This window comes from Cajanus cajan, chromosome 4 (assembly GCF_000230855.2).
Source record: "Cajanus cajan strain Asha chromosome 4, NIPB_CcT2T_4, whole genome shotgun sequence".
NCBI classification, from domain to species: domain Eukaryota; kingdom Viridiplantae; phylum Streptophyta; class Magnoliopsida; order Fabales; family Fabaceae; genus Cajanus; species Cajanus cajan.
Window position 1 is genome coordinate 77,673,471 of NC_138520.1, and position 24,559 is coordinate 77,698,029.

General features: G+C 31.9%; 1 protein-coding gene across 1 annotated transcript; it reads left to right on the forward strand.

Annotated features, from left to right (window-relative positions):
• Positions 1 to 898: 898 nt before the first annotated feature.
• Positions 899 to 11,309, forward strand: HEXO1 (beta-hexosaminidase 1). The gene is made up of 15 exons (XM_020376343.3): positions 899 to 1,316; positions 1,395 to 1,469; positions 2,195 to 2,230; positions 2,810 to 2,921; positions 3,022 to 3,092; positions 3,180 to 3,310; positions 3,791 to 3,807; positions 4,058 to 4,106; positions 4,528 to 4,628; positions 7,611 to 7,670; positions 8,707 to 8,740; positions 9,490 to 9,588; positions 9,998 to 10,057; positions 10,150 to 10,400; positions 10,925 to 11,309. Exons 1-15 carry the CDS (start codon positions 960 to 962, stop codon positions 11,098 to 11,100), a joined length of 1,629 nt encoding a protein of 542 aa, XP_020231932.1. The 5' UTR covers positions 899 to 959; the 3' UTR covers positions 11,101 to 11,309.
• Positions 11,310 to 24,559: the final 13,250 nt, after the last annotated feature.

Below are 24,559 nucleotides of genomic sequence, written 5' to 3' on the forward strand. Positions count from 1 at the left end.
AAATCATATTAAACGTAAATTTACTTTCTTACAACTTTATTGTTGAACAGAACTAAACGTAAATACAAAGTTTAAAAAAAAAACCAAAGTATTGTCTTTTTAATAAAAAAATTAAACATGATAATGTAGGGTGGGGGATTGACTCGGAGTTACCATGTATATAATGAGGTGTGTTAGGTAGGTATCCGTAGGATCAGCTCCATCATGAAAACGTGTCATTTAATCTATTCAAAACTATTATATTAATTGAGCCACTTGATTAAAGACTTTGTTAATGGTGTCTTCGTGTTTATCACTTCTATGAGACCAAAAATCTAAATTAAGCACAGTCCATGATCTAGATTCTACTTTATATGTTCCACAAAAGGAAAATGTAAGGATAAAATTTACACACAATTTTTCAAAATTATCAATTACCTCATGAATGTATGTGAATTCGGCTAGTAGAGCACCAAGTTGAATGCTATTTTAGGACAAGTTTTATAATCAACTTTCATCTTTTAGTATCATCTTGGTAACATTCTGATTAACTTAGTAAAATTTATAATTTTGAAAAAAAAGAATATTTGATGAAACGTGGCGGGCATTGTTGTTTTTGGGTTTGAATGAAGAAGACGGTGTGGACAGTAAAAGCCCCGTAAAATAGTAGTAGAATAAGAAAGTTTGCACAGTAGTAACGTGGTTGTTACCGTTGTTACGTGTAATACAGAGTTACTACACACATACACATTATTGTCAATTTTGAGATTAAATCTCATTATTTAATTTTGAACATCACTTAAAAGGTCTCTCAACTAATAAAAATAATTATATATATATAAATTCATGTTTATTTTTTTATTTTAATATGAGATCTTGTTTGTATTCCGACACTTGTATATAAAAAGATTCCTCCAAAATAAAAATAAAACCCTGTCTTCACTCTTCACTCTTCACTGGAGCTGAATTTCCATGCCACCATGTTCCTCTTGAAACCCGCATGCCTAGTTCTCTTCCTCATTTCCTCCGCGCTCAGCCAAGGGGACCCACACCCCCAATCCCTCACTTACCTGTGGCCTCTCCCCGCGCAATTCGCTTCCGGCGACGACGTTCTCTCCGTTGACCCCGCCCTCACGCTCTCCGTCGCCGGCAACGGCGGCGCCTCCCCCATTCTCAGAGCCGCCTTCGACCGCTACCGACGGATCGTCTTCGACCACGCCGGGTACGGCTACGGCTACGGCTTCATCAGAAAGCTCAGGGAACGCTTGCCGTTGGTGTCTGTTACTCAGTACGATGTTGTCACTTTGAATGTCACTGTCCATTCCGACAACGACGAGGTTCGGGAATCACCGTGAACTCAATTTCAATTCGCTTTTGACTTTTTTGACTGAGGACTCGGGACTTTTTTTTTGCAGCTTCAACTTGGAGTGGATGAAAGCTATACCTTGGTGGTTCCTAAAGCCAAAGAATCTTCACAAGTCACACTTGAGGTGAGGTGCATTACTTTTTTTATATTCATGATATTTACAAATTACAACATCTTACATGCATTGCTCGATCAACTGAATTAGACTCGTGGATGAAATTTTCTCAATAATGCATCTCGCACCAATTGAGTTTGACTCCCTTGGTTTGCTGAGGTGCGTTGTTGCTGATTACGAATTTTGGATTTTGTTATTTGATGATACTCTGTTTTTTTTTTTTTTTTTTTTTTTTTTTTGAAATTGATGTTTCTTGTTACAACCTCTTGAGTGTGGATGATTAATGGAATGAGTGCCTTTAGACACTGTTTATCTGAAATAAATGTTGGATGACTCTAGAGTTTATTCCGTCTTTTTCTGAGTGGGAGAAAAGCTGAATTGAAGTTGGTTTTCGGTTTTATATTTTTCTGTTTCCTTTTTTTGTTTTTGAGGAACCTTCCTACTTTTCCGTACTAGAAACAATTGGTCAAGCACTTTCGTTTTCTTTCTTGGATAGCAGTACAACGCATATCTTAACTATTGTATTGTACATTAGCGTTAAAATTTACTCAAGCAATTGTTGCGGAATTTTTTTTTTTTTTGTTTTTTCAAAAAAAAAAAAAAAATGATGAATGAGGTAGAGTTGTGCTTGGCTGGTTACTTTTAGACTAGAATATATAAGGTAAATTATGTGATTTATTTCTTAGTCATTCCGGATGGTTAGTCATCCTATTTTGTGATTTTGTTTATTGCAGGCAAATACTGTTTATGGTGCATTGCGTGGGTTAGAGGTATGTATAGAATTTGTATCTCAATCAGCTCAAACTATTTTTTTTTCTTCTTTTTCTTTTTTGCTTTATTTGGTGGCTTGAATTGGAGGAGCGGTGGTGGACAGAGAAGGTGAGGAGGTAAAGATTGATGAATAGAGAGCAGTTAGTTTTTTTGTTTACCGTTTAAATTCATAATATTTGATAGCTTTATTTCATATCTGATTACTGGAGTTATATTATAGATACCAAATATCTCTGGAAGAGTAGTGATTTTGACCGACATATACTATTTTCTAGCATGTATCTTCATTCTCCATTTTTTCATCTTTTAGGTTTGTTTTTTCCCCATAGGATTGGTAATTCTGTGATCTGCTGTGTCCTTGTACACGGGATAAGATTTCAGCAATTTACTAGGATGTATTTCCTTCTTATACCTTTACATTGTTGATCTTGATATTGTGGAAGTATAAACCCTCCTAACATGTATATGTAATGGCATACTAATAGTAAATTGTTCAAAGTCTTAGTTTATTTTATTTTATTTTTTTTTACCTTGAAAAATGAGAACTGAACCATTGTTATCTTTGCATGATGCACCAGACATTCAGCCAGTTGTGTTCTTTCGATTATACAACTAAAACAGTAAAAATATACAAGGCACCTTGGTCCATCCAAGATAAACCTAGATTTGCATTTCGTGGGCTTTTGTTGGGTGAGGCACAATGTTTTTGAAGAAAAACGTTTATATTATGCTAGTCTATGATCGGATGATATTGATACATATGATTTTATTTATTTATCTATTTTTGCAGATACATCAAGGCACTATTTTCCAATTAATGTAATTAAGCAGATTATTGAAGCTATGTCCTATGCTAAACTCGTAAGATATCTGTTATAAGTTTCTCTCATTCTCCTTGCATGCTCTTTTGTTTCATGTAATGCTGAATAAAAAAATTATGCTTCACAGAATGTTCTACATTGGCACATCATAGACGAGGAGTCATTTCCTCTTGAGGTACCTACATATCCAAAATTGTGGAAAGGTTCATATACAAAGTGGGAACGTTACACAGTAGAAGATGCATATGATATTGTCAAGTAAGACTCACCGTATCCAAATTAGTTTTTGTCTTCATACTTTCTTGTTTTAACAATTTTCCTTAGCAAAGAAAATTTACCAACGGAACAGCAAGTTGAAATAAATTATCTGTTAAGTCTGATAAAATTATCTTTGCCTCAAACTGTCCAGTTGTAAATTATTTAGCCACTACAATTATTCTATATTAAATTCGTCACTAGTTTTTATATGACAAACACTTTTAAACTGAAAATAGTTAATTGTAAAATTTCATTTGAAACTGCTAAGAGAGGACAAGAAAGGCTATCAATGGTAGTGAAGAAATACATGATTAAAATCCCAAGATACTATTATAATATCCTGGTCAATTGATACATGAAATGCCTTTTCCTTTTATTGAGTTGGTAGTTTCCAGTAACTATCTTTGGGTTTGATTTCTTAATCTATAATTGACAAATATTGTGTTTTCTTTTCATGTTTCACCACATGTTGATATAAAGCTTCGCCAAAATGAGAGGTGAGGTATCATCAAATTCCTTTTTCAAAGTTTCTACTACATAATATCCTCATCCTCAGCATTTTGTAGTTGATCATGACTTTGGATTTTAGGCTTTTCTTTTCCTTTCTTCTCTTTCATCTTCTTAGTATCATGTAAAATACATTTATAAAATACAAGTAAATCTGCATGCTTTCATGAGGCTATTTTTTATGTCTGTTAAAATATATCTGGTCATATATTTATTGAGCATTTGCGTGGTTTATCACAGGCATAAATGTGATGGCGGAAGTAGATGTCCCTGGTCATGCAGAATCATGGTAAAGCACATGCCTCGGTCATTTTTTCCCCTTAAGTATGGCCCGGTAGTGTGACAATAATTGGCTTCATTATTGTGACACATAGAGACCCATGAAATTTATTTTACTTTTCGCAATTTACCATAAATATTTATTTTAAGAAAGAGTTGGCTGTAGAAAAGTTTATGCAGTCTAGCTAGCAACTTGTAATTTCATCAAGGAAGTTTGGTGTTGAATATAGGTATATGCTAAACTCATTCCTCCATTGATTGCTACTTGCTAGGATTGACATTGAATCAAAATTTTGTTAGCAAGCAGTTGATTATTTTTTTTCCCCTACATATTTGCGTGGTCTGATTATTACATAGATGTCAAGCACTACATTTAAATTTTTTTATTCAAGTATTAATCGATTACTTTTATTAATATATTTTTTTTGTAGGGGTGCTGGATATCCTGATCTTTGGCCGTCACCTTCCTGTAGGGAGCCACTAGATGTTTCAAAGACTTTTACTTTTGATGTCATTTCTGGTATTCTGACAGGTTAAATTCCTATAAAACCTTAAGCCCCACAGCTGTTCAGTTATTTCCATATTTGTGCATTACATTTAACAACTATCTTTCTGTCTCCTTTATTGAATATCATTAATGACTTTTTGAATTCATGCTAAACAATGTATTGGTTGAAGAGAACGTGAAAAGGATGAAGAGGAAATTTTAGAGTGGGAAGGAGAGGGAGAAGGGAAGGGCGAAAGAACAAGAACAGCTGAATAATAACAAGAATTTCAAAAATAAACTGAAAACTGTAGTATTCCTAAATAGGAAAATCTTGATAAATACCTAGTTTGATAGCAAAGCAATCCTTATTTATAGATACTGATTTATTAGAAAAGCTACTTATAAACTACCTTGTTCTTGATGAATTCCCAGACTGCAAAAATATGCTAGTTTTTGTAAATTTAATATATTTTTTTTCCTTAATCATTATTCTGTATCCACTTTGTCACTTGAAATTTAGGAAGTTGGGACATGTTTGGATGATAATAGGTACAAATATAGGTTCAGACTTCAGAGCGCCCAACTTATATCTGAAGATGTGAATTGTGAGTTAGGATCTGACGAGTGTGAATGCATGGAAATTTGCTGTGACATGCTTAAGTAGTTATATGCCTTGCAAAAGGGCTACATAAAATATGATACCAAGGAGCCATATGGTGCTCGTGTGCTGTACAATTGATTAGGAATCCAGATGCTTGCTGATTATATTGAAACATCAAAGAAAATCAACTAATCCGATTCAAGTTTTTAACTTTTTTGGCCATGGTGATCGTTGCATATGTCCACTGTACCTCCAGGAAAGTACTGATAATATACCGAAAAGGCGAAAACACTTTTTTCCTTATGATGAAAGTGAAACAGTTCAATTGAAACAGTTCAATTGGTATCTATTGAGAGTGATGGTGAATGAAGAGAACATATTCCCTTGTGTATATTGTGCTCTAGAGATGTGTTTAAATACAAAGTAGTGGGCCTAGGCCCATAAGACTAAATTATATCTAACACTCCCCCTCAAGCTGGTGTATATAGATCATATGCACCAAGCTTGTTACAAATATAATCAATCCTAGGACCCCGTAATGATTTGGTGAAGACATCTGCCAACTGATCAGTAGAGTTAACAAACTGAGTAGTAATGTCCCCAGATAAAATCTTCTCACGAATGAAGTGACAATCTATTTCAATGTGTTTGGTCCTCTCGTGAAATACTGGATTTGAGGCAATATGCAGGGCAGCTTGGTTATCACATATGAGAGTCATCTGTGAAACTTCGCCAAATCTCAGCTCTTTAAGCAACTGTTTGAGCCAAATAAGCTCACACGTAGCAGAGGCCATGGCACGGTATTCTGCTTCTGCACTAGATCTTGCCACTACATTCTGCTTCTTACTTTTCCACGAAATCAAGTTATTGCCAATAAAGACACAATAGCCTGAGGTGGATCTCCTGTCAGAGGGAGAGCCTGCCCAATCTGCATCTGAGTATCCCACAACCTGGGTATGATTGTTGTAGCCATATAATAAACCTTTTCCTGGAGCACCTTTGATATACTTCAGAATGCGGATGACTGCATTCCAATGTCCTGCACATGGAGAATTGAGAAATTGACTCACCACACTAACTGCAAAAGAGATGTCGGGACGAGTTACCGTGAGATAATTCAATTTCCCAACCAGTCTTCTATATCTCTCAGGATCTGAGAAAGGCTCCCCCTGACTTGGTAGAAGTTTAGCATTAGGATCCATAGGTGTATCAACGGGCTTGGAATTCATTAGCTCAGTTTCCTCTAAAATATCCAATGCATACTTTCTTTGAGATATTACAATTCCATTTGTAGACTGCGCTACCTCAATCCCCAAGAAATACCTAAGTTTACCAAGGTCTTTTGTCTGAAAGTGATGGCAAAGATGTTGTTTTATCTGAGAAATGCCATGATGATCACTACCAGTGAGAACAATATCATCAACATACACTATCAAGTAGATGCACCCAGCAGTGGAATGTCGATAAAAGACCGAATGATCAGTTTCGCTTCGAGTCATACCAAACTGTTGGACTACAGTACTGAATCTACCAAACCATGCCCTTGGAGACTGTTTAAGACCATAAAGTGATTTGCGGAGACGACATACCAAACCGGAAGACTCCCCCTGAGCAACAAACCCAGGAGGTTGCTCCATATAAATTTCCTCAAGCAAATCCCCATGAAGAAAGGCATTTTTAACATCCAGTTGATAGAGAGGCCAACGACGAAGAGCAGCCATGGCTAAGAATAATCTGACAGAGGCCATCTTGGCAACAGGAGAGAAAGTGTCACTATAGTCTAATCCAAAAATTTGAGTATAACCTTTGGCGACCAAACGAGCTTTGAGTCGATCAATGGTGCCATCAGGACCAACCTATAATATAACTAACAGTATCCTTTTTAATTATATCTAACAGTATCCTTTTTAATTATATTTTTGACATCAAAGTACCATAGCTATACCTATAATATAACTAAGAATTTCTTTGGAGATTATTTTAAAATTACAATTTTAGTTCTTTTCTATTTCTCTGTTTTACCTAACATCCTCTTTAGTTTCATAATTTTAATCCAGTCTTGTGGAAGTGGGAGACAATATTAGGAAATTTGCTAGTTTACTTGCGCATTCTTCATTTTTTCTTGTATTGTTTGTTTCAGCATTAATTAAACATACATCCATCCACTCATGCATCTTTAATTCTTTATTCTTTTGTTTCTTCTGCCACTTAATCTTGTCCTTAATATACCTTGTAATATTATTAAATTATTATGGGCATTGTTAATACCAGATCATCCTAACATCTTTCCATATCTTCCTGTGGTACATTAAAATGTGTCTAGTTCATCCACTGTCTCTGTTTTATCAACTGTGTCTAATATTTATGTATTGTGCTCCTCTCTCAACACACAAAATTTAACTATCTTTCTCTCTTTAATTTTGCAGATATGAGAAAGATTTTCCCATTTGAGCTATTTCACTTGGGTGGTGATGAAGTTAATACAGGTCAGTCTCAGTGGTTTCTTTCTTGCAACTTGCCAAAGAACCACTTGACCCAAAAGCTAAATGCTTTTAAATGAGGGAGAAATGGTTTTATCATCGGTACAATGCTATGAACCTTTGCATACAATCGAGTCACGGGTCATCTGGACAGAATAATTCTTCTTGCAACCTATGGTGAAAGGAAGAAGCAGACTTGTCCTTGACAGAGCCCTTCCTAAACTAACACTAGTTTTTGTGAAAAATATTTTCTGACAATATACCAATCAAGTTTGCCCTTTAAAAAAGACTACAAAGACATCCCTAACAATTATCCTAATTGATAAGGTAAAAATAAAGAAATCTCTAATTAATAGAATCATAACTAACTATTATCCTAATTAATAAATAAAAATAAAAGAGATCCCTAAGTAGTAGGACCATGTCTAACAATTATCGTAATTACTATAGTGGTCCACATCATACAACTTTTAAGTTAATTTCTGAAGTGATAAATGCTATATGAGAACGGAGAGCAATGGATAAATCATTAATGCTCTTGGATACACCTACCACCAACTTTCTTCCTTGTTTGAAATTATATTTAAAAATTTTAATGGTCCTGCATTACTACCTTCAATCATAAGTTAAAAACTGATATTATAGATTGATGTATTAGTTGGTCTTTACTGAAGTTATCATATGAATGAAGTAATTTAAGCTTACATATTATGAGGGTTGCAAAAGCAGATACACCTCTTTGAATTGATAGTTTTTTATCATAAAAACCCGTGGAACAGAAGTTTCCTCAGAATTGTTTTTCATATACTTATTTTCTTTCCAAAGTCCACACTCAGTTTCGACGAGTTTATTTATTATTGAAGTTTGAAAAGTCCTCAGGTTTCTTAATATGGGTTTTTTGTCTATTCAGAAGTCGTTTCAAAACATTGACCATGTGTTTGACTTTGTAACATTTATAATATAACAAACTTTAAATGGTTATTGAAATGTTGAAGATATTTGTATCAATGCTAATTGGTGAGATTTATGTTTTATTTGACAGATTGCTGGAGAAGTACTTCTCATATAAAGGGATGGTACTGACATTAGCTTGTTGAACTCATTACATTCTATGATGTCTTTTTGTTTAGCCAGTTATTTACAATTTTTGGAAACTCAACTAAACTTCTTATGTGTAAAGGATTTGGCAAATGCTGTGCCTTGCAGGAATATTTTCATTTCAAAACTTGTATTTTTCTTTACCGTTCAAAGCTTTTAACAGACAACAACCTCAATGTAGACTGAATTACAGGCTCTGATTTTGTTGTTAATCTTTGCATGGTTTCTAGCATTTGAAGGGGAAGAAGAGTAATTGTGGAGAGATTTCTGTTGCGTGACTTCATTTGTCATCCTTTGCAATCAACTGAATTTTTGGAAGTATTTGCTTTGAACCTGTCATGAACCAATAATCTCAATTCCCAAAAGATTAAGTTATTAGTTGAAGATACATGAATGGTTTTACATTATTATCTTCAACACATCCCCTCATTCAACAGCCCTCTGGGCTTGGAGGATGGACAAATGCATAAACCCATTTACCTTGTGTTGAAATTGACACATGAACAGTTTTATATTACTTTTTTAACAAGATCATTCATAGGAAATTAGCTACTCAATTTTTTTGTTTTCTTTTTCCCCTTTCTCACACCATTTTTGCTACTGAGCATTGAGATGGTTGTCAATTTCCAGAAATGTTAACCATTGTGAATCTGATCAATTGTTAATGTAAAGGCACTATTTTTAGATGTGACATTTATTCTGTATTTTGACCTTTACTCGAATGCAGGCTTCAGAATCACAACATGACTACTAACGATGCCTATCAATATTTTGTACTGAAGGCCCAAGAGATAGCTGTTTCAAAAAATTGGAGTCCAGTAAACTGGTATGATCTGTATATATATGGTATTATAACTAAAGAAAGCTGATTTTTACCCTTAATTTGTCCTTAGCGTCTGTTTCACCTACGTATCATCTTTCCATCCTAATCCTTTCTTTCTGTTGATAACATCGATGTTTAAAAATTCAAATGCCACCGATAGTTTGCATATGCATTGAACTACATAGTGCCTTGCACGAGGTGAACCAATGTTCAAATATTCACTAGGAAAAGTGTCCATATTTAGTGTTTGATTGTGCTTTGAACATAATTGCTTCCAAAACCGGTGAGGAACCAAAAAAAGCATACAGTTTGTGACTTTATGTGCTAATCAAATAGTAATTGTTCTGTTTGCTACATGTTCTTGAAATGTAGATACATTTTTTAGATGTGATATTTTTTCCCAACTTCTCAGGGAGGAAACCTTCAATACATTTCCATCAAAACTCCATCCCAAAACCATAGTGCATAACTGGTGAGTTCCCATCTGTACAAGTACTTTCATTGCGCAGGACAAAACTCAAAAGTCTTGGTTTCAGAATAAAGAATATCAAGTAATTACCGTAGGTTGGGCCCCGGTGTTTGTCCAAAGGTTGTAGCAAAAGGTTTCAGGTGCATTTACAGTAACCAGGGTGTATGGTATCTTGACCATCTGGATGTACCTTGGGATGAGGTCTATACTGCTGAGCCACTAGAGGGAATAAATACAGCTTCCGAACAAGAACTTGTAATTGGAGGAGAAGTTTGCATGTGGGGTGAGACAGTTGATACATCCAATGTTCAGCAAACAATATGGCCACGAGCTGCTGCAGCAGCAGGTAGGGCATTCTTGCTGATGCTAAGTTGTCCAACATTCTTGTAGTGTACTTATAATCTTATTGCTACAACCTATGTAAATGGTAAAATACACAAACCATATGAAAAGCTCATGTATTTTTTTAATAACCATATTATTAATACAAATTATTCACCCAACTTCATCAATAACTAATTTCTGTTAAAGAATCTAAGTGACCATCTTCATCAAGAACTTAAAGGGATCGAGTCCAATACCATTTGGACCAACAACTTCTTACTTAATATGAAGGACTCGTGTATGATATGATATTCAATATATATTTCTTGATTTTTCTCCCTTTCCTTTGAGGATACACAATTGATATAGGTTGACATTTATAAATCTATCAATCGTTTTTCTTATATAGAGGTGCCTATTCTCTTTATCAAACTTCCTTTGACTGTAACATATATTTTTTGGGGGAAGAGGGAAGAACGGGTGGGATTGGAAAATGCAGACTTACGAATTTGATTATGCAAAATTAATTACTCGTTTTTCCTGCAGAACGCTTATGGAGTCAAAGAGATTCTACTTCTCCGCAAAATGTTACCTTAACTGCATTGCCCCGGTTTCAAAACTTCAGATGTCTATTGAATAAACGAGGGGTTCCAGCTGCTCCAGTCACAAATTTTTATGCTAGAAGGGCACCTGTTGGTCCAGGGTCATGTTATGAGCAATAATCATTATCATGCTTCATATGTCCTCGTGTAACCTGGTATGAAAGTAACTGATGTTCATCTACTTTACCTGGTTGATGAGCTAGAATCATTATTCAGACGCTCAACTGCAAGCCATTGATGTCAGAACTCTTTAATGTACTGGCAACAACCATATTGTAATGCAATTTAATGTTGAACTAAATAAATCGTATCCAGTTTACATTTTTTAATGTGTTTCTTAAAGCAAATTATATAGACTTGTAAATGCTTGAGCTTGTTCAGTACAAAATGTTCTTAAAAGATTTTAGCAGCACCAAAACCTGGATCATAATCTTAATTTTTAGCAGTTGAAGCTGGATTATATATTATTTAGTGTAGTCCTTTTCAGTAGAGTCCTATCATAATTTTGATGCAACAATGGTGGGAAAATAATCCAATCGCATTTGAAACGGAAAGCTAGTGAGTTGACAATGGTGGCACATGTCTATACAAACTATATAAATGAATCATTCGTGACCAGTCTAATAATATTGCACATTGTATAGAACAAATATCAACAGTTGTCAAGGTTTCAAATAGATAACAATTATATTTTTGTAACTATTTTTGTCTTTATAGTGCTCAAATATAGCCAACTAATAATGTCCCCGAGTGTACTATGAAACACATGTCTTGTTATTTTTCTGGGAACAGTGACCCAGTCCCCCCCTCTCCTAGAAGATATTTTCATAGTCATGTCAAAATTGGTCTCTTAATAAGGTGGACCTCGCGCACAGTTTGCATGGATAATGGATAGAATTAGTTAGCTTGATCAATCGATGTTTTAATAAGTAACCAATTTTGTCGACTATGAACTTATTAACTACTTATTTTATACAAACGACCAACCATTCAACCGTGTTACTTTTACTAAAATCTTATTTTGTGTTTTCCATTATAACTAATCCAAGTAATATGCTTAATTTAGACAAGTTGAAGTATATATATATATATATATATGAGGAGGGTTCAAACGACACCGGTATAACTTTTATTAAGTGTTACACCGCTCAATAACTTTATATTAAATGTGAATTTTGAAAATCCAATCGTTAGATTGAAAGTTCATATCTAACTATTAGATTTTCAAAATTCACATTTAATATAAAGTTATTGAGTGGTGTAACACTTAGTAAAAGTTACACCAGTGTTGTTTGAACCCTCTCTCTATATATATATATAGTATGTTGTAACTTATACCAAAACTTTATATCATATATAAAATTTATTAGGAATTATAATTACACAGGTATACCTTTTACTAAGTATTATACTGCTCAATAACTTTATATTAAATGTGAATTTTGTAAATCTAACCGTTAGATCGAAAGTTTTTTACTCTTAGATCATATATACAAAATTTTATATTAATTCAAAATGATTTACAAAATTCACATTTAATATAAAGTTATTAAGCGGTATATTATTTAGTAAAAGTTACAACCCTCCTCATATATATATATATGTTCCGTTTTGAAAAAGGCAGAGAATCAGATTTTTTTTTCCACAGCGAAAAGAGCTCAACCTATACTCGTGTGCATTACATTTTCCTAAAATTACGGGTATTTCAATGCGAATCTAACGTGTTGTGAGTAATTTCAGTCTTTAATGTCATTTTGGAAAATGGACCATACTTCCTAATCTGTAATAGAAACTATTCTAAATCACTAAGGATCAGATTGTGTGTGGAAAAATATTTTGGTAATTTCTAAATTTCAATACTTAAGCACGAAATCTATATAAATAGAGTAATACTACAAAAGTGTATACAAAACTTACTGGTACCGAAATTTACGAATTTATAGCTTGAGCAATTAGATTATCTTCCATAGCTATATATGTATTCTTACTTAAAAATACAGAAGAAAAAAATCTGTATATATGGATGAGTAGGAATAAATGCCCATTTTTAATAAAATCGTACACCTCAACATTTATGAAGTAACTTTCGTATTACGCCATATTCTGCCATAAAAACTCATGCATAATTGTTCTTCACTCTCCATTTTAGGACCAACAAATCATGAGAAACCACTAGTAGTAGTACCTAAGATCATAACAACATAGTTAATGATTGACAGAATTCTGGTACGAATCTACTTCCTCATTAAGTGATGCAGGAAATTTCAATACTTTAGAAAATAGATTTTTTTTAAGAACAAAATTTAGATAAAGCACTATAAATACTATCAGTGGTGTTCTCCGATTGGAATCAAGTTTTACATGCTAATACATTTATCCTTCTTTTAATGTGAGAAATGGCAGATTTTTCTGTAGATAACCTAGTTAGGAAATAGGAAGGTTCTTATTGGTGCAAGTTGCAACATACTGTATTAATTAAGCACCATCCACCACTCGTGAATGAAGGAGGGAGCTGCAGTAATTAAATCTGAGTGGATCAACATTAAATGAGTGTTCCACCAAATTGCCTGGGCATGAAGGCAAAGAGCTAGAGAATAAGTGCACTTCTGACTCCAACAGAAAGCACGTGTTGGTGTTGAGATTAATTTATTTACCTTGTTTCCTACGACCAATTTGTGATCATTAAGGGTGTGTTTGCTTATACGTTGAAAACGTGGAAAATCACGTTCAACATAGAAGCTATTAGTAATAGCTTCTACGTTGAACGTGATTTTCCACGTTTTCAACGTATAAGCAAACACACGCTAAGTTCCCACGTAAAAACCTCAACCTCTTTGCACTACTCTAGCTACTAGATTTAAATTTTAAATTCAAAGCTGATATACTTTAATAAAGTCTTCATCAGCTTATACTTTTTTCTTTTTTTAATTTAAAATTCAGATGAATTGAATCTCAAGAATTCATCATAGATATAACGGGCCTCAAGGCTGCATGAAAAGTTAGAGATTATTCACCAATAAAATTCTCATATTGACAAAAATAAAACCTAAGTCCTTTTTATAATATGAGTCTGTTTTTTATCAACAGGACCAAATATTACTTATACAGCAAATCTAACTGTCAAGAGAGAAAAAGAAAAAATGAGAGAGAATTTTTAAATGGAATACTACTTTCTTTTACATTCATAAGAAATAAATGAAAACTTTATTTTAGTCCCAATTATAAGAAACATAGGCTATTTTTTAATATATTAATTAATAATTATCTTTTATATTCTTAATTTATTATTATCAATTTATTAATGGGCTTTCTACTCAATTTTTATAAAAATGAATGTATTTATTGGACAACTAACACTATAAGTCATATATATTAGTTGAAAGAATTATTTCTTAACTTTTGAGTAGTGTCATTAAATATAAATATGACCTATATTATTTAATTATATGAATATTATTAGAATAAAAATTAAAATGATGACATTATTAATTATAACTAACTAATTTGACTACTTTCATTGATCTTAGTGAATTAAACATTTGTTTCTTATATATGTGGGAATAGAGATAGTAAATTATATGATGAAAATCATAAATAAACTCAAAAGTGATGTTGCATTTTAATGATTTGTTATGTGTACCATCACTTTAAATTTATACAATAGTTGGTTCTATTTTTACATCTCGCTTGGACTTGACCCAAAAGATGTTTTAAAATCAAGACAAAACATATATGTACTTTTTAAAGCATTTTTTTTGTATTGTTTTCCATTAAAATTGGTGTTCGCCTACTTTAAGCTAATCTTTGGTGTAAACTTTTGTTACATGAGTGAAATTCTAATTTTAAATAGAAAATAAGTACATGTTTGATTTTCCTTTATAGATATCGTGCATCAAAGTTGAAGATTTTTTCCCTTCAATCTAATGTGAATTAGCTTGGAACATGAGTGTGCATGAGAAGCAGATCCATAGACATGCTAACAAACAAACAAAAAAAAAACTAAAAAAGTTGTCTAGATTTTATCCATTAAATTATTCACGTGCAAGCCTAAGTATAGTAGTTTAAGTTTTTAATAATAAAAAAAATCATGATAACTAATTATAACAATTGCGAGTGACCATAGTTTGATTGGTTGACCAAATGCAAGAATTAATTATGTGGAGGCATAAAAAGTGGTAATTAACTACATATATACCGCACCTAATTGTGATAATAGCCCTCAAGTTTATCCACTTTAGGTGGCAACCTTGTCATGTGTACGAGCTATTCAAAAAATGTTGGCTCTGTTTTGGCTTTGATTGGAGGTTGGTATCATTTTTATGGCGCAATCATGTCTTGTCAACAAGAAATACATGCACGTATTTAGTTGTCCAGTTTCATAAGTATTTAACGTATCAATGAATTCATCATCTGACATGTTCTAAATGTTAGAAACCAGAGCACCAAGTTAAGACATTTATCATAAATTAAAGCAATTAATTGGTGATGTCACCCATTATCCTAGGACTGGCTGTTCAGGATGAACATTATATCTTAGAAATTTCAATAGGATTTCTCCTTTTTGATGTTTCTGCTAATTAATAATAACACGGGTAATGGTTCTCTCTTCAATTAGAAGAAAGTACAAGTTTCAATCTAGCTATATATATAGTTTAGAGTAAAATAATTAAATCCCTCTATCTTTCTCGTGATCAAAACATTAATGACTAATTAACCCAATTATTCAATATGTGTACTTTTTATCATAGTTTTGGTATCACGATTATGGTAGTCGTACATTGATTAATCAACGAGAGTTCGTTGGGTCTAAATAAAAAGGGTGAGTTTCTAACAATTGTGATAAATCATGGTTGAATCTTTGTCGGAAGAAATGTTTGTCTGTCCCAAATTGAATTGTTTCTGAAAATAATACTTTAATTTTTCGATTATGAAAATAAAAAATATATATTCATGTTAATTAAAAAATATAATTTATATTATTTAATTTTGTTAATCTCAGTTAAAAATAATTTATTTTTTTAAACTATCTTTTCTTAAAATTTGATATAAGAATAATAAAAAAATTAAAATATAATTTTAATTAAATAAATGAATATTTTAAAAATACTAACATTAAATAGAGTGAAATTAATTTATATTTGAGACCAACAAATACGGAATATTTATTTATATTTAACTACAAAAATTAATGTCACTAATTACTCGAAAAATAAATATTCATATTTAAGAAGTTGACATTTTCTCAATATATATATTTATATATTTTTCATACATACAAATTTAAGAATCTAACTTTTAACTTCATGTCTAAGAATTATAATAATTATCTATCAATTATACTATACCATCATAAATCCATCTAAGAATCAAATTTTTCACCGTATGTTTAAGAATCATAATTATTTGTGAATCATATATTACCATTGTAGTTAGATGGTTGTTATGACAAATCCTTAAATAATTTTTGTTTTTCACAAAATCACATGTTTTCACGTAAAGTTTATTATATTAAGATTAATTTAAATATGAATTCTATTATACTCAACGGTTTAAACTTAATTTTACTACTTTGAAACAGGATTAGTAGCCTACCTCATTAGTCGTTTCTTGATCGAGACTTTGTGTAATGATAGTAGGTGGTGACCATATGCAGCATGAGCATGGTCTCAAAGTCAAAAATCCCATCGGTACATTTTCTTTGAAGTCGTTAACTTCTGGTGTACAGTACTGTGCATTTGATCATCTAATTCCATATATGGGTTAAGTATCACATATGTCCTCAAGTTAATTAACTAAACCTAGAATTAAGAATCTTCCCTAGTGCTTGACTTAGACCATGGTAGTTATAGGTATGAAATAGAAGTGAAAAACAGAAAAACATGGAAAATTGAGTGATAAATGTAACATTGAAAAAAAAAAAAAAAAAAGGCTGATTCAGTAGCCAGAACGGGCCGTTCCACACTACTGAATTGAACTACATATTGTAGTTGAGAACGGGCCGTTCCGGAGGGAGAACAGGCCGTTCCGGAGGGAGAACGGGCCGTTCCGGATGAGTCCTGGAACGGGCCGTTCTGATTTCAGAACGGGCCGTTCTGGGCGTGGATTTTGTGCGTGATCTGGGAGTTCAGAACGGACCGTTCTGGTATCGGTATGGGCCGTTCTGGCCACTCCGGATTGCCTATAAATAGGGGTGAGGGGGGGGCCGTGAGGAGTTCTGGTTCTAGAGAGAAGTTTTAGAGAGAAGGTCTCTGGGTCAGTGAGCTCCTTTCTCTCCCAAATTTCTCTGTTTAACTCCTTTTCTCCTCTAGATCAATAACTCCTTCTGTCTTTTCTTGAAATTCAGATTAGAAAGCTTGTTTTGGGAGGATTGAAGTTTCGAGTTGAGTCTCGAGGGGAAATTCTACTTTTGTTCAGTCTTTGGCTATCTGAGCCAATCTTCAGGTAAGGGAAGCTAGATTGTTTGCATGTGGCTGAATTTATTAGTTTGGATGAGAGTTTTGAACTCTCTGAATAGTTTTAGGCCGGGCGCAGGTTGAGCGTGTCAGGCTTGGAAGAGCTTAGAGCTTTTGGGTTGGTGTTAGGCCAGGCGCGAGTTGACGGCACTGTGCTTGAATATATTTATGAATGAATTGATGCTTATGCATGTTTAAAGTTAAAGTTTTAGATCATGTATGTATGATATATGATGTATGGTGAGGCGTGATTCATATGTATGCTTTGTGATGATATATATGAATGTTTGAATATGATATGTTCATATGGTATGTATTGATCATAATGGTAGGTAGACCATTTATGATGTATGATGCATTATTGCATGTGATGTCTTACGACATGTGTATGGTTGTTGATCATGATGGTGGGCAGACCATTATGATGTATGATGCATGATTTCATGTGATGCCTATGGCATGAGTCTAGCCTAGGACTTGAGGAGAGGAAAAATATTTTCGAACTGGAAGAGCTCACATAAAGTCTCTTGAGAGTGGTGCTTGGATAGACCACTGATATATGAGAGTGGTGCTCTGGGAGGCCACTGGATTTGGGAGAGTGGTGCTCAGATAGGCCACTGGGTTGGGTGAGTCTCCTCTAAGTCCTTAGCTAGTGTTGGAGCGGGGTATGAGGTCGAGGGTTATTCCCTTAACCAAGTACTCGGGAAGGTGCGTGGATCCTTGCGGATAGTCGGTGGGCGAACTCCACAATTGACTTGGTTAATGCATGCCAAGGTCGTGGTAAGCCCGTACCCAGCTGTGCTATACCTGATGGTGGATCTGGACTTCCAAGTGTGTAAGTGACATCATCCGAGTAAACCCGAGTGAGGATTATATATCCTGTTTAGCTGTGACCGAGTGGGCGCATTGGGCGTGAAAACGGTTGGGGTGGTTTCGGTAGGATGGAATGTCACTTGTACAGCTTTATTGTTGTGGAGATCTCCTAGGTGTATGCGTGACGACGCATTAGATGATTGATATGTATGCATATCTGTCATGAGTTGCATTCCTTGCATGATTATTAATATGATGAAGTGTGGTGTTTGACTTCATGTTTGGTGAATGAATGATTGATTGAGATGAAAGGTTCCTTAGGGACAGGATTTGGGATGCATGTGTAGTATAGATTTTTATTCTGTACTTGTATTATTGATCTTTGAATTCTAGCTTACCCTTCTGTTTCCATGTGGTGGAACTGCGATGATCATACTTGGTATGGGAGCAGGTCAGGGATAGCTTGGGAGTAGAGATGATCGTTGTGAGACGAGGAGCTGAGTCTCGTGTTTTGAGTTACCATTCTGGGTAACATTTTTTTTTGTCAGTGCTTGACCGGCACTAATGAATATTTTGGGATGACTGTACATATATGGTGCTATATTTTATATACAGAAACTTAATTATTTCGATCTTTATATTTATGCCTGTATGTATGTGTTATCCAGTTTAATATTCTCTTAGTTAACTAATTGTAGTACGATTCCACTAAGTGTAGAGATCGTGGCGGGTCGTTACAATAAACAGGGACATCTATCATCACGATGAATAAAAATCATAGAACAAACAAGTAGGAATGATGGTTTGACTTGATAAAAAAAATGATGAATTATTTTAACCATAATTTAGATATAGAGTATCTATCATCTCAACATAGATTTTTCATATTTAAGATCAACATTCAAATTTTAAACAACATATAATTATGAAATATAAGCTTCTATTACTTATGTTAATTAATATTGATAAAAAAAATGATGATTTGATTATTAAACGGGTCATTTCATAATAATGCAATAAAAATGCTATTGAAAATATAGGTTTGTCAAAATATTTAAGACTAATAAATAATGTCTCTAATAATTATATTATAAATATACTATCTTTGTTATTGTAAAGTTTATAATAAGAATAGAAGATTATTTAAAAAATGTAATAAATGAATTTATGATGTGAAAACATACACTCTTTTTAATGTATTTAGTATATGTTTGATTCAGTTTATTTGGAAAAAAAATAATATTACTTTTCATAATTCTTTCAAGTTTCTTTAAATAAACAATATTCTCCTCTGGAAATAAACTCATCCGAACATGCTATTAATTTGGAATTATTTTAAGTGTAAATTTATTTACTCCTAACCGTGCAATGCCTGCTTGCTATAAAAAGGAAAATTTTAATAATTTTCTAAAATTTCAATTCTTCACACACACAATTTTTTTATATAAATATAATAATTAAGTGATAGATCAAAATCATGGAAATTGCAATTTATTGATTTCTAGATGTCTATTTCAATTTCTTGTATGGACTAGCTGACTATAGTCGTATATGTGGGTCATTCCATCCCCTTGACGAAAAAATAAGAAAATTACAATGTAAAAGAGTTGCTTTGGGATAACACCTTAATGGCTGAGAATGGATATAGTCTTGACAAATGGTACAAAAGTTGTATTATTGGTCAAAATAATCCCTTTGAGGTTCAGTCTCTATCATTTTCCATGTACACTGTTTGTTTGTCTTATTGAATGTTTGGTAATGGAAGACTTTTGAAGCCATGTGTGAAAGAGTAACTTAATATCAATTGGGTCCCTAATATTAAATGATATATCCATAGCTCTTCCCCCATGTTGATGAAAATTATGAGTGTAGCTTAATAGTGTCTTCACTCTTTGTGACTGCAGCTTCTTTGCTTCATATCATGCATGAGTTTTGTCATCACAGGCACTAATAGTACCGTCAATTTCCATGACATTTTCTAATGGCTAACAGCCTAACACAATCACAACTTCTCCTTGTGAATGGGAAACTATTTTCACAACAAAAATGGGATAGCAAGAAAATAATACAATTATAAAACATACACTCTTTTTTCTCATCTTTTTCATCAAGTATTTTAACTATTATTTTCTTTTTTCATCACATATATTATTATAATAAAATATGGTTTGATTGGTAGATAATTTTACCTCTTAAGCATGTGGTGAGGAGTTTGATTTTTGGTACATTTGTATGAAAATATATTTATTGAGAAAAGTTAGCTTCTTTAGTGAGGTTCCTTAACTTTTTTCTATTAAAGTTGTTAATCTTTAAACAAAAGTTTGATCAGTGAAGGTTTCTAAATTTCTTAAAAATTTATTTTTTAACCCTTGAAACTCCACTAAATAAATAAAAATATTGGAGTTCAACTTTTGTTCAGGAACTAAAAACCAAGTTTTTTTTAAAAAGTTTATAAATCCTTACTAGTTAAACTTTTATTGAGATACTCAAAATTTTAATGGAAAAAAGTTCAAAGACCTTGCTTGATCAAACTTTTATTTAGGAACTAAAGTCTAAATTTTGAAGAAAACAAAATTGAGATAAAAAATTTAGTTAACCCCATCTATATGTATAATTATACACGAGAAATACTAGCAACACACTCTTTTAAATATACTCTTTTTAATTCACCAAAATTTATTGGTAAAAACAAATTTTGTGAGTCCCACACCTATTTAATTTTTTTTTTATATCTTTCTTGATCTTGTAAATTTCAATAAATTTTAATAAATGAGTGGCTGCATCAAGTAAACTGTATGAAAGAATGTGTTCTTTACATGTCACATATAGTGTTAATTTTTGCATGTTGAAGTAATGGAGCCAATGTGAATGTGAATTTAAAAGTGTCTTATCATTTAAGGCGATGGCTAGTGTGCCTAAGTAGCACATGTCATGCACCATGAATGAGTTTTTGAGAGTCGTCAAATATTTTATATAACAATCTCATGGCTATGATTTATAAGGAGTATTGTTAGTGTAAACATGTTGCCTCATTTTATTTTTAAAAAATAGCACATTTGTAAATAAAATGACATGGTTTGATTTTAAAATGTCAGTGTTTTTCAAACTCAAATAAGTTTTTTTTTATTATTTATAGATGTTGGTATAATCTACCTACAATCCCCAGTTGGAGCAAATATGTTCTCTCCTTTGTGAACATAACCCTAATTGTCATCCTTTCTCTGTTTTTTCGTCGATCACTTTGTCATTCTATAGAAAAGTCCTTGATGAACCATAAAATAATCTCATAAATAAATGTAAAAATGTGAAAAAATTAGACAAAATATATGGGGAAAAACTAACCATTCGTGGATGCTAAAATACAAACCTTATATTCCACAAAGAGAAACATATCTTCTTCCTTGTTTTAATAGTTGTGAAACTATAACGACAACACCAACTTGTTGCCTAGTGAAGTCACTCCAATGATGAATGCATTAAGAAACAATGCTTGCGAGAATGAAGGTGATTGACAAAAAAAAAAAAAAATAGACAAAAGATGATAATTATAAGGTTACGTTTGTAAAGGAGGAGAACGCATTTGTCTCAATTGGAGATTGTGGGTCAGGTATATTAACATCCATAAAAAATTGATTTGAGTTTGGAAACACTAACATTTTAAGATCAATCCACGTCATTTTATTTACACATGTTTCATTTTTAGAATAAAAACATTGACTCTACAGACATCTAATACAAATTTATCTTCTAAAAACATTAAAAAATAAATAAATTAACTCACTAGGTTGACGAATTTGAAAGATTTATTTATTTATTTATCTAACATAATCCACATAAAAATAGGTGAATTTACAGGTTGACTTATCAAATTCAATCCACATTATTATTTTTAAATAAAAATTTTGATAATAAAAAATAAATCTTATAATTTAATTTGAATTATTTTTTTTATTATGGAATTACAATGAATAAGATATCAATCTTCTAGATAAATAAATAAATATATATATATATATATATAATATGGTATAATTTATCGGATAAATAATTAATATACAGTCTCGTTTCCTAATTTTTATATATAGATTATCTACACATAGATATAATAACATGTAATTATTAATTGATTCAATTGAAAAATATTAATGTCCCATCGTTGAGCATTAGTCCACATTGATATTATATTTTTCTTTTATTTTTAATTATTTGTATTTGAATTAAATACACTAGTGGAATTTTTTGTCTATGTTTTTATTTTTTTTAATAAGAATATTTACAAAGAGTTTATTCTCAAAAGTTTCTTACAAACTTTAAAGTAAACACAAGTAAAGCATTGGAAAAAGTTTATTGCAAGGTGAAACCATTTTTTTCCATGTATTTTTCTTTAAAAGTAATCTTATTTTTTTATCAATAAAAAAAATGTTATTCAAGACAACATTAATAGTTATAGTGAAAATTTAAACCTTGGATCACAACCTAGTCATTTTTGTTAATCTAATCTCCATTGGTCGAAACCAAATTCTCATTAAATATTTCAAATGAAAGTTCCACACTTGTAAAATGCATATTCATCATATCGTGTTCATGTGAAAGCATTAGAAAATATAAAAACAGATTTTTGAGGGTTAGTTTTTAATCCTCAAATGGCAAATAATTACCTAATCTTTCACTGGCGGGTTTCACAAACATATTAAATCTTTTAACCCAAACACAAGTAAAGCATTTTAAAAATAATTAATAGTGAAACTAATTCATCATTGAATCTGTTAGATGAAAAATGAAAGTTTCATGTATGAGTTCATCACATTAATATTTCAAAGGAAAATTTAGTTCAAAAAAAAAAAAAAAATCAAAAGACGTGTATATATTTCAAGCACGCCTCATATATATTTTTTCCAACGGGTATTCCGTAATCTACGAGAAATTATCATGCAGTCTAATACCATGTACTTTCTAACCAGTATTTATATAACGTGTCAACAAATCTCATATAATGATTAGTTGAGATAATAAATATTTATTTTCAGAATTATAATATTTTTTTTCTTCTAATTAGAGATTAATTTTTCTTACTTGTTGTCGGGGTCGACTCGAGTCCAAAACAAATTTTGAAGTTTGACCTTTTTAAAATCAATAACAATAATTTATTTTAATTTTATTTAAAATTTATTTTTTGAGTCTTTTGAGATGCAAGGAGAGAAAATGAAGAATATAACAAGTTTAGTCGATAACGTTCATAATTTGGGACTTAATTTAGTGGGAGAAGAAAAATTAATAGAAAAATGAGAACGTTCATAATTTGAGACTTAAATTAATGGGAGAAGAAGAATTAATAAGAAAGTGAGAAGGTTCATAATTTGGGGCTTAATTTAGCGGAGAGAAGAATTATAACAATCACCTATAAACAAGGAACTTTCAGAAAAAATTATAATACTAGGGTCAAACCCCAATCCTTACAATGTTAGGTTTAGACATTGACCAACAAACCAAAGTTGATATTGATACAATTAATTCATTAAGTTCTATAAGTAGAAAAAATATTTTGAGAGTCTATTTTACACAGGACCGCCCTAAAATATTTTTGGAGGCCTAAAACTAAGATTTAGAGTCTTAGACTGCTTTATACTTGGGTCAGCCCTGATTATAGTTGACTCCAAGAGTCTTTATTTACAAAAACAATCAAATTTTCTGATAAATAAACTTCACGTTTCATATTTGAAAAACTTTTAAAATATTATTTTTAGTTCTGATAAGTTATTTTACCTTTTATTTTATATAGTTTAAAATAAATCTTTTTAATCATGTACTAATATTTTTTTTATCACTTTTAATCTTTATAATTTAATATATATATATATATATTTTAATTTCTATACTTATAATTTTTTAATTGTTTTAGCTTTTGTTTAAATTTATTTGGCAATTCTAAATTAAATCTCTTTATATTTAATGTTTTTTAATCATAATGTTCATTATTAAAACAATTTTTTATCTTCACATTGTAGACTTTTATTACATCAACATAAAATAAATGGTAAAAAAATTAATATTAAAGGTAGGGAAACAAATTATTGACCGATAATCTTCCTTCTTTTCTTAGATGGTAAATAGTCATCCTTGAATGAAAGACCAATATTTAATTTCTTCCACATACATGTATGAATAAACTTTCTTCCATATACACCTATCCAAGTTTTTGGTCGGTCTCCTCTCCCGAGTTTGCATTGCAAGACAAATCATATTTCTGATTCATGTTTCCATATTTGACAGTAAAATTCAAAATTAAAATTGAGAAAACCCCAAACAGAAAGAAA

Excerpts from the sequence above, each read along its gene's own strand:
- HEXO1 (XM_020376343.3), top strand. The coding sequence starts at position 960 with ATGTTCCTCTTGAAACCCGCATGCCTAGTTCTCTTCCTCATTTCCTCC. Across the intron at positions 4,629-7,610 it reads CATTTCTGGTATTCTGACAG|ATATGAGAAAGATTTTCCCA; the intron begins GTTAAATTCCTA and ends TTAATTTTGCAG. Across the intron at positions 8,741-9,489 it reads ACTTCTCATATAAAGGGATG|GCTTCAGAATCACAACATGA; the intron begins GTACTGACATTA and ends ACTCGAATGCAG.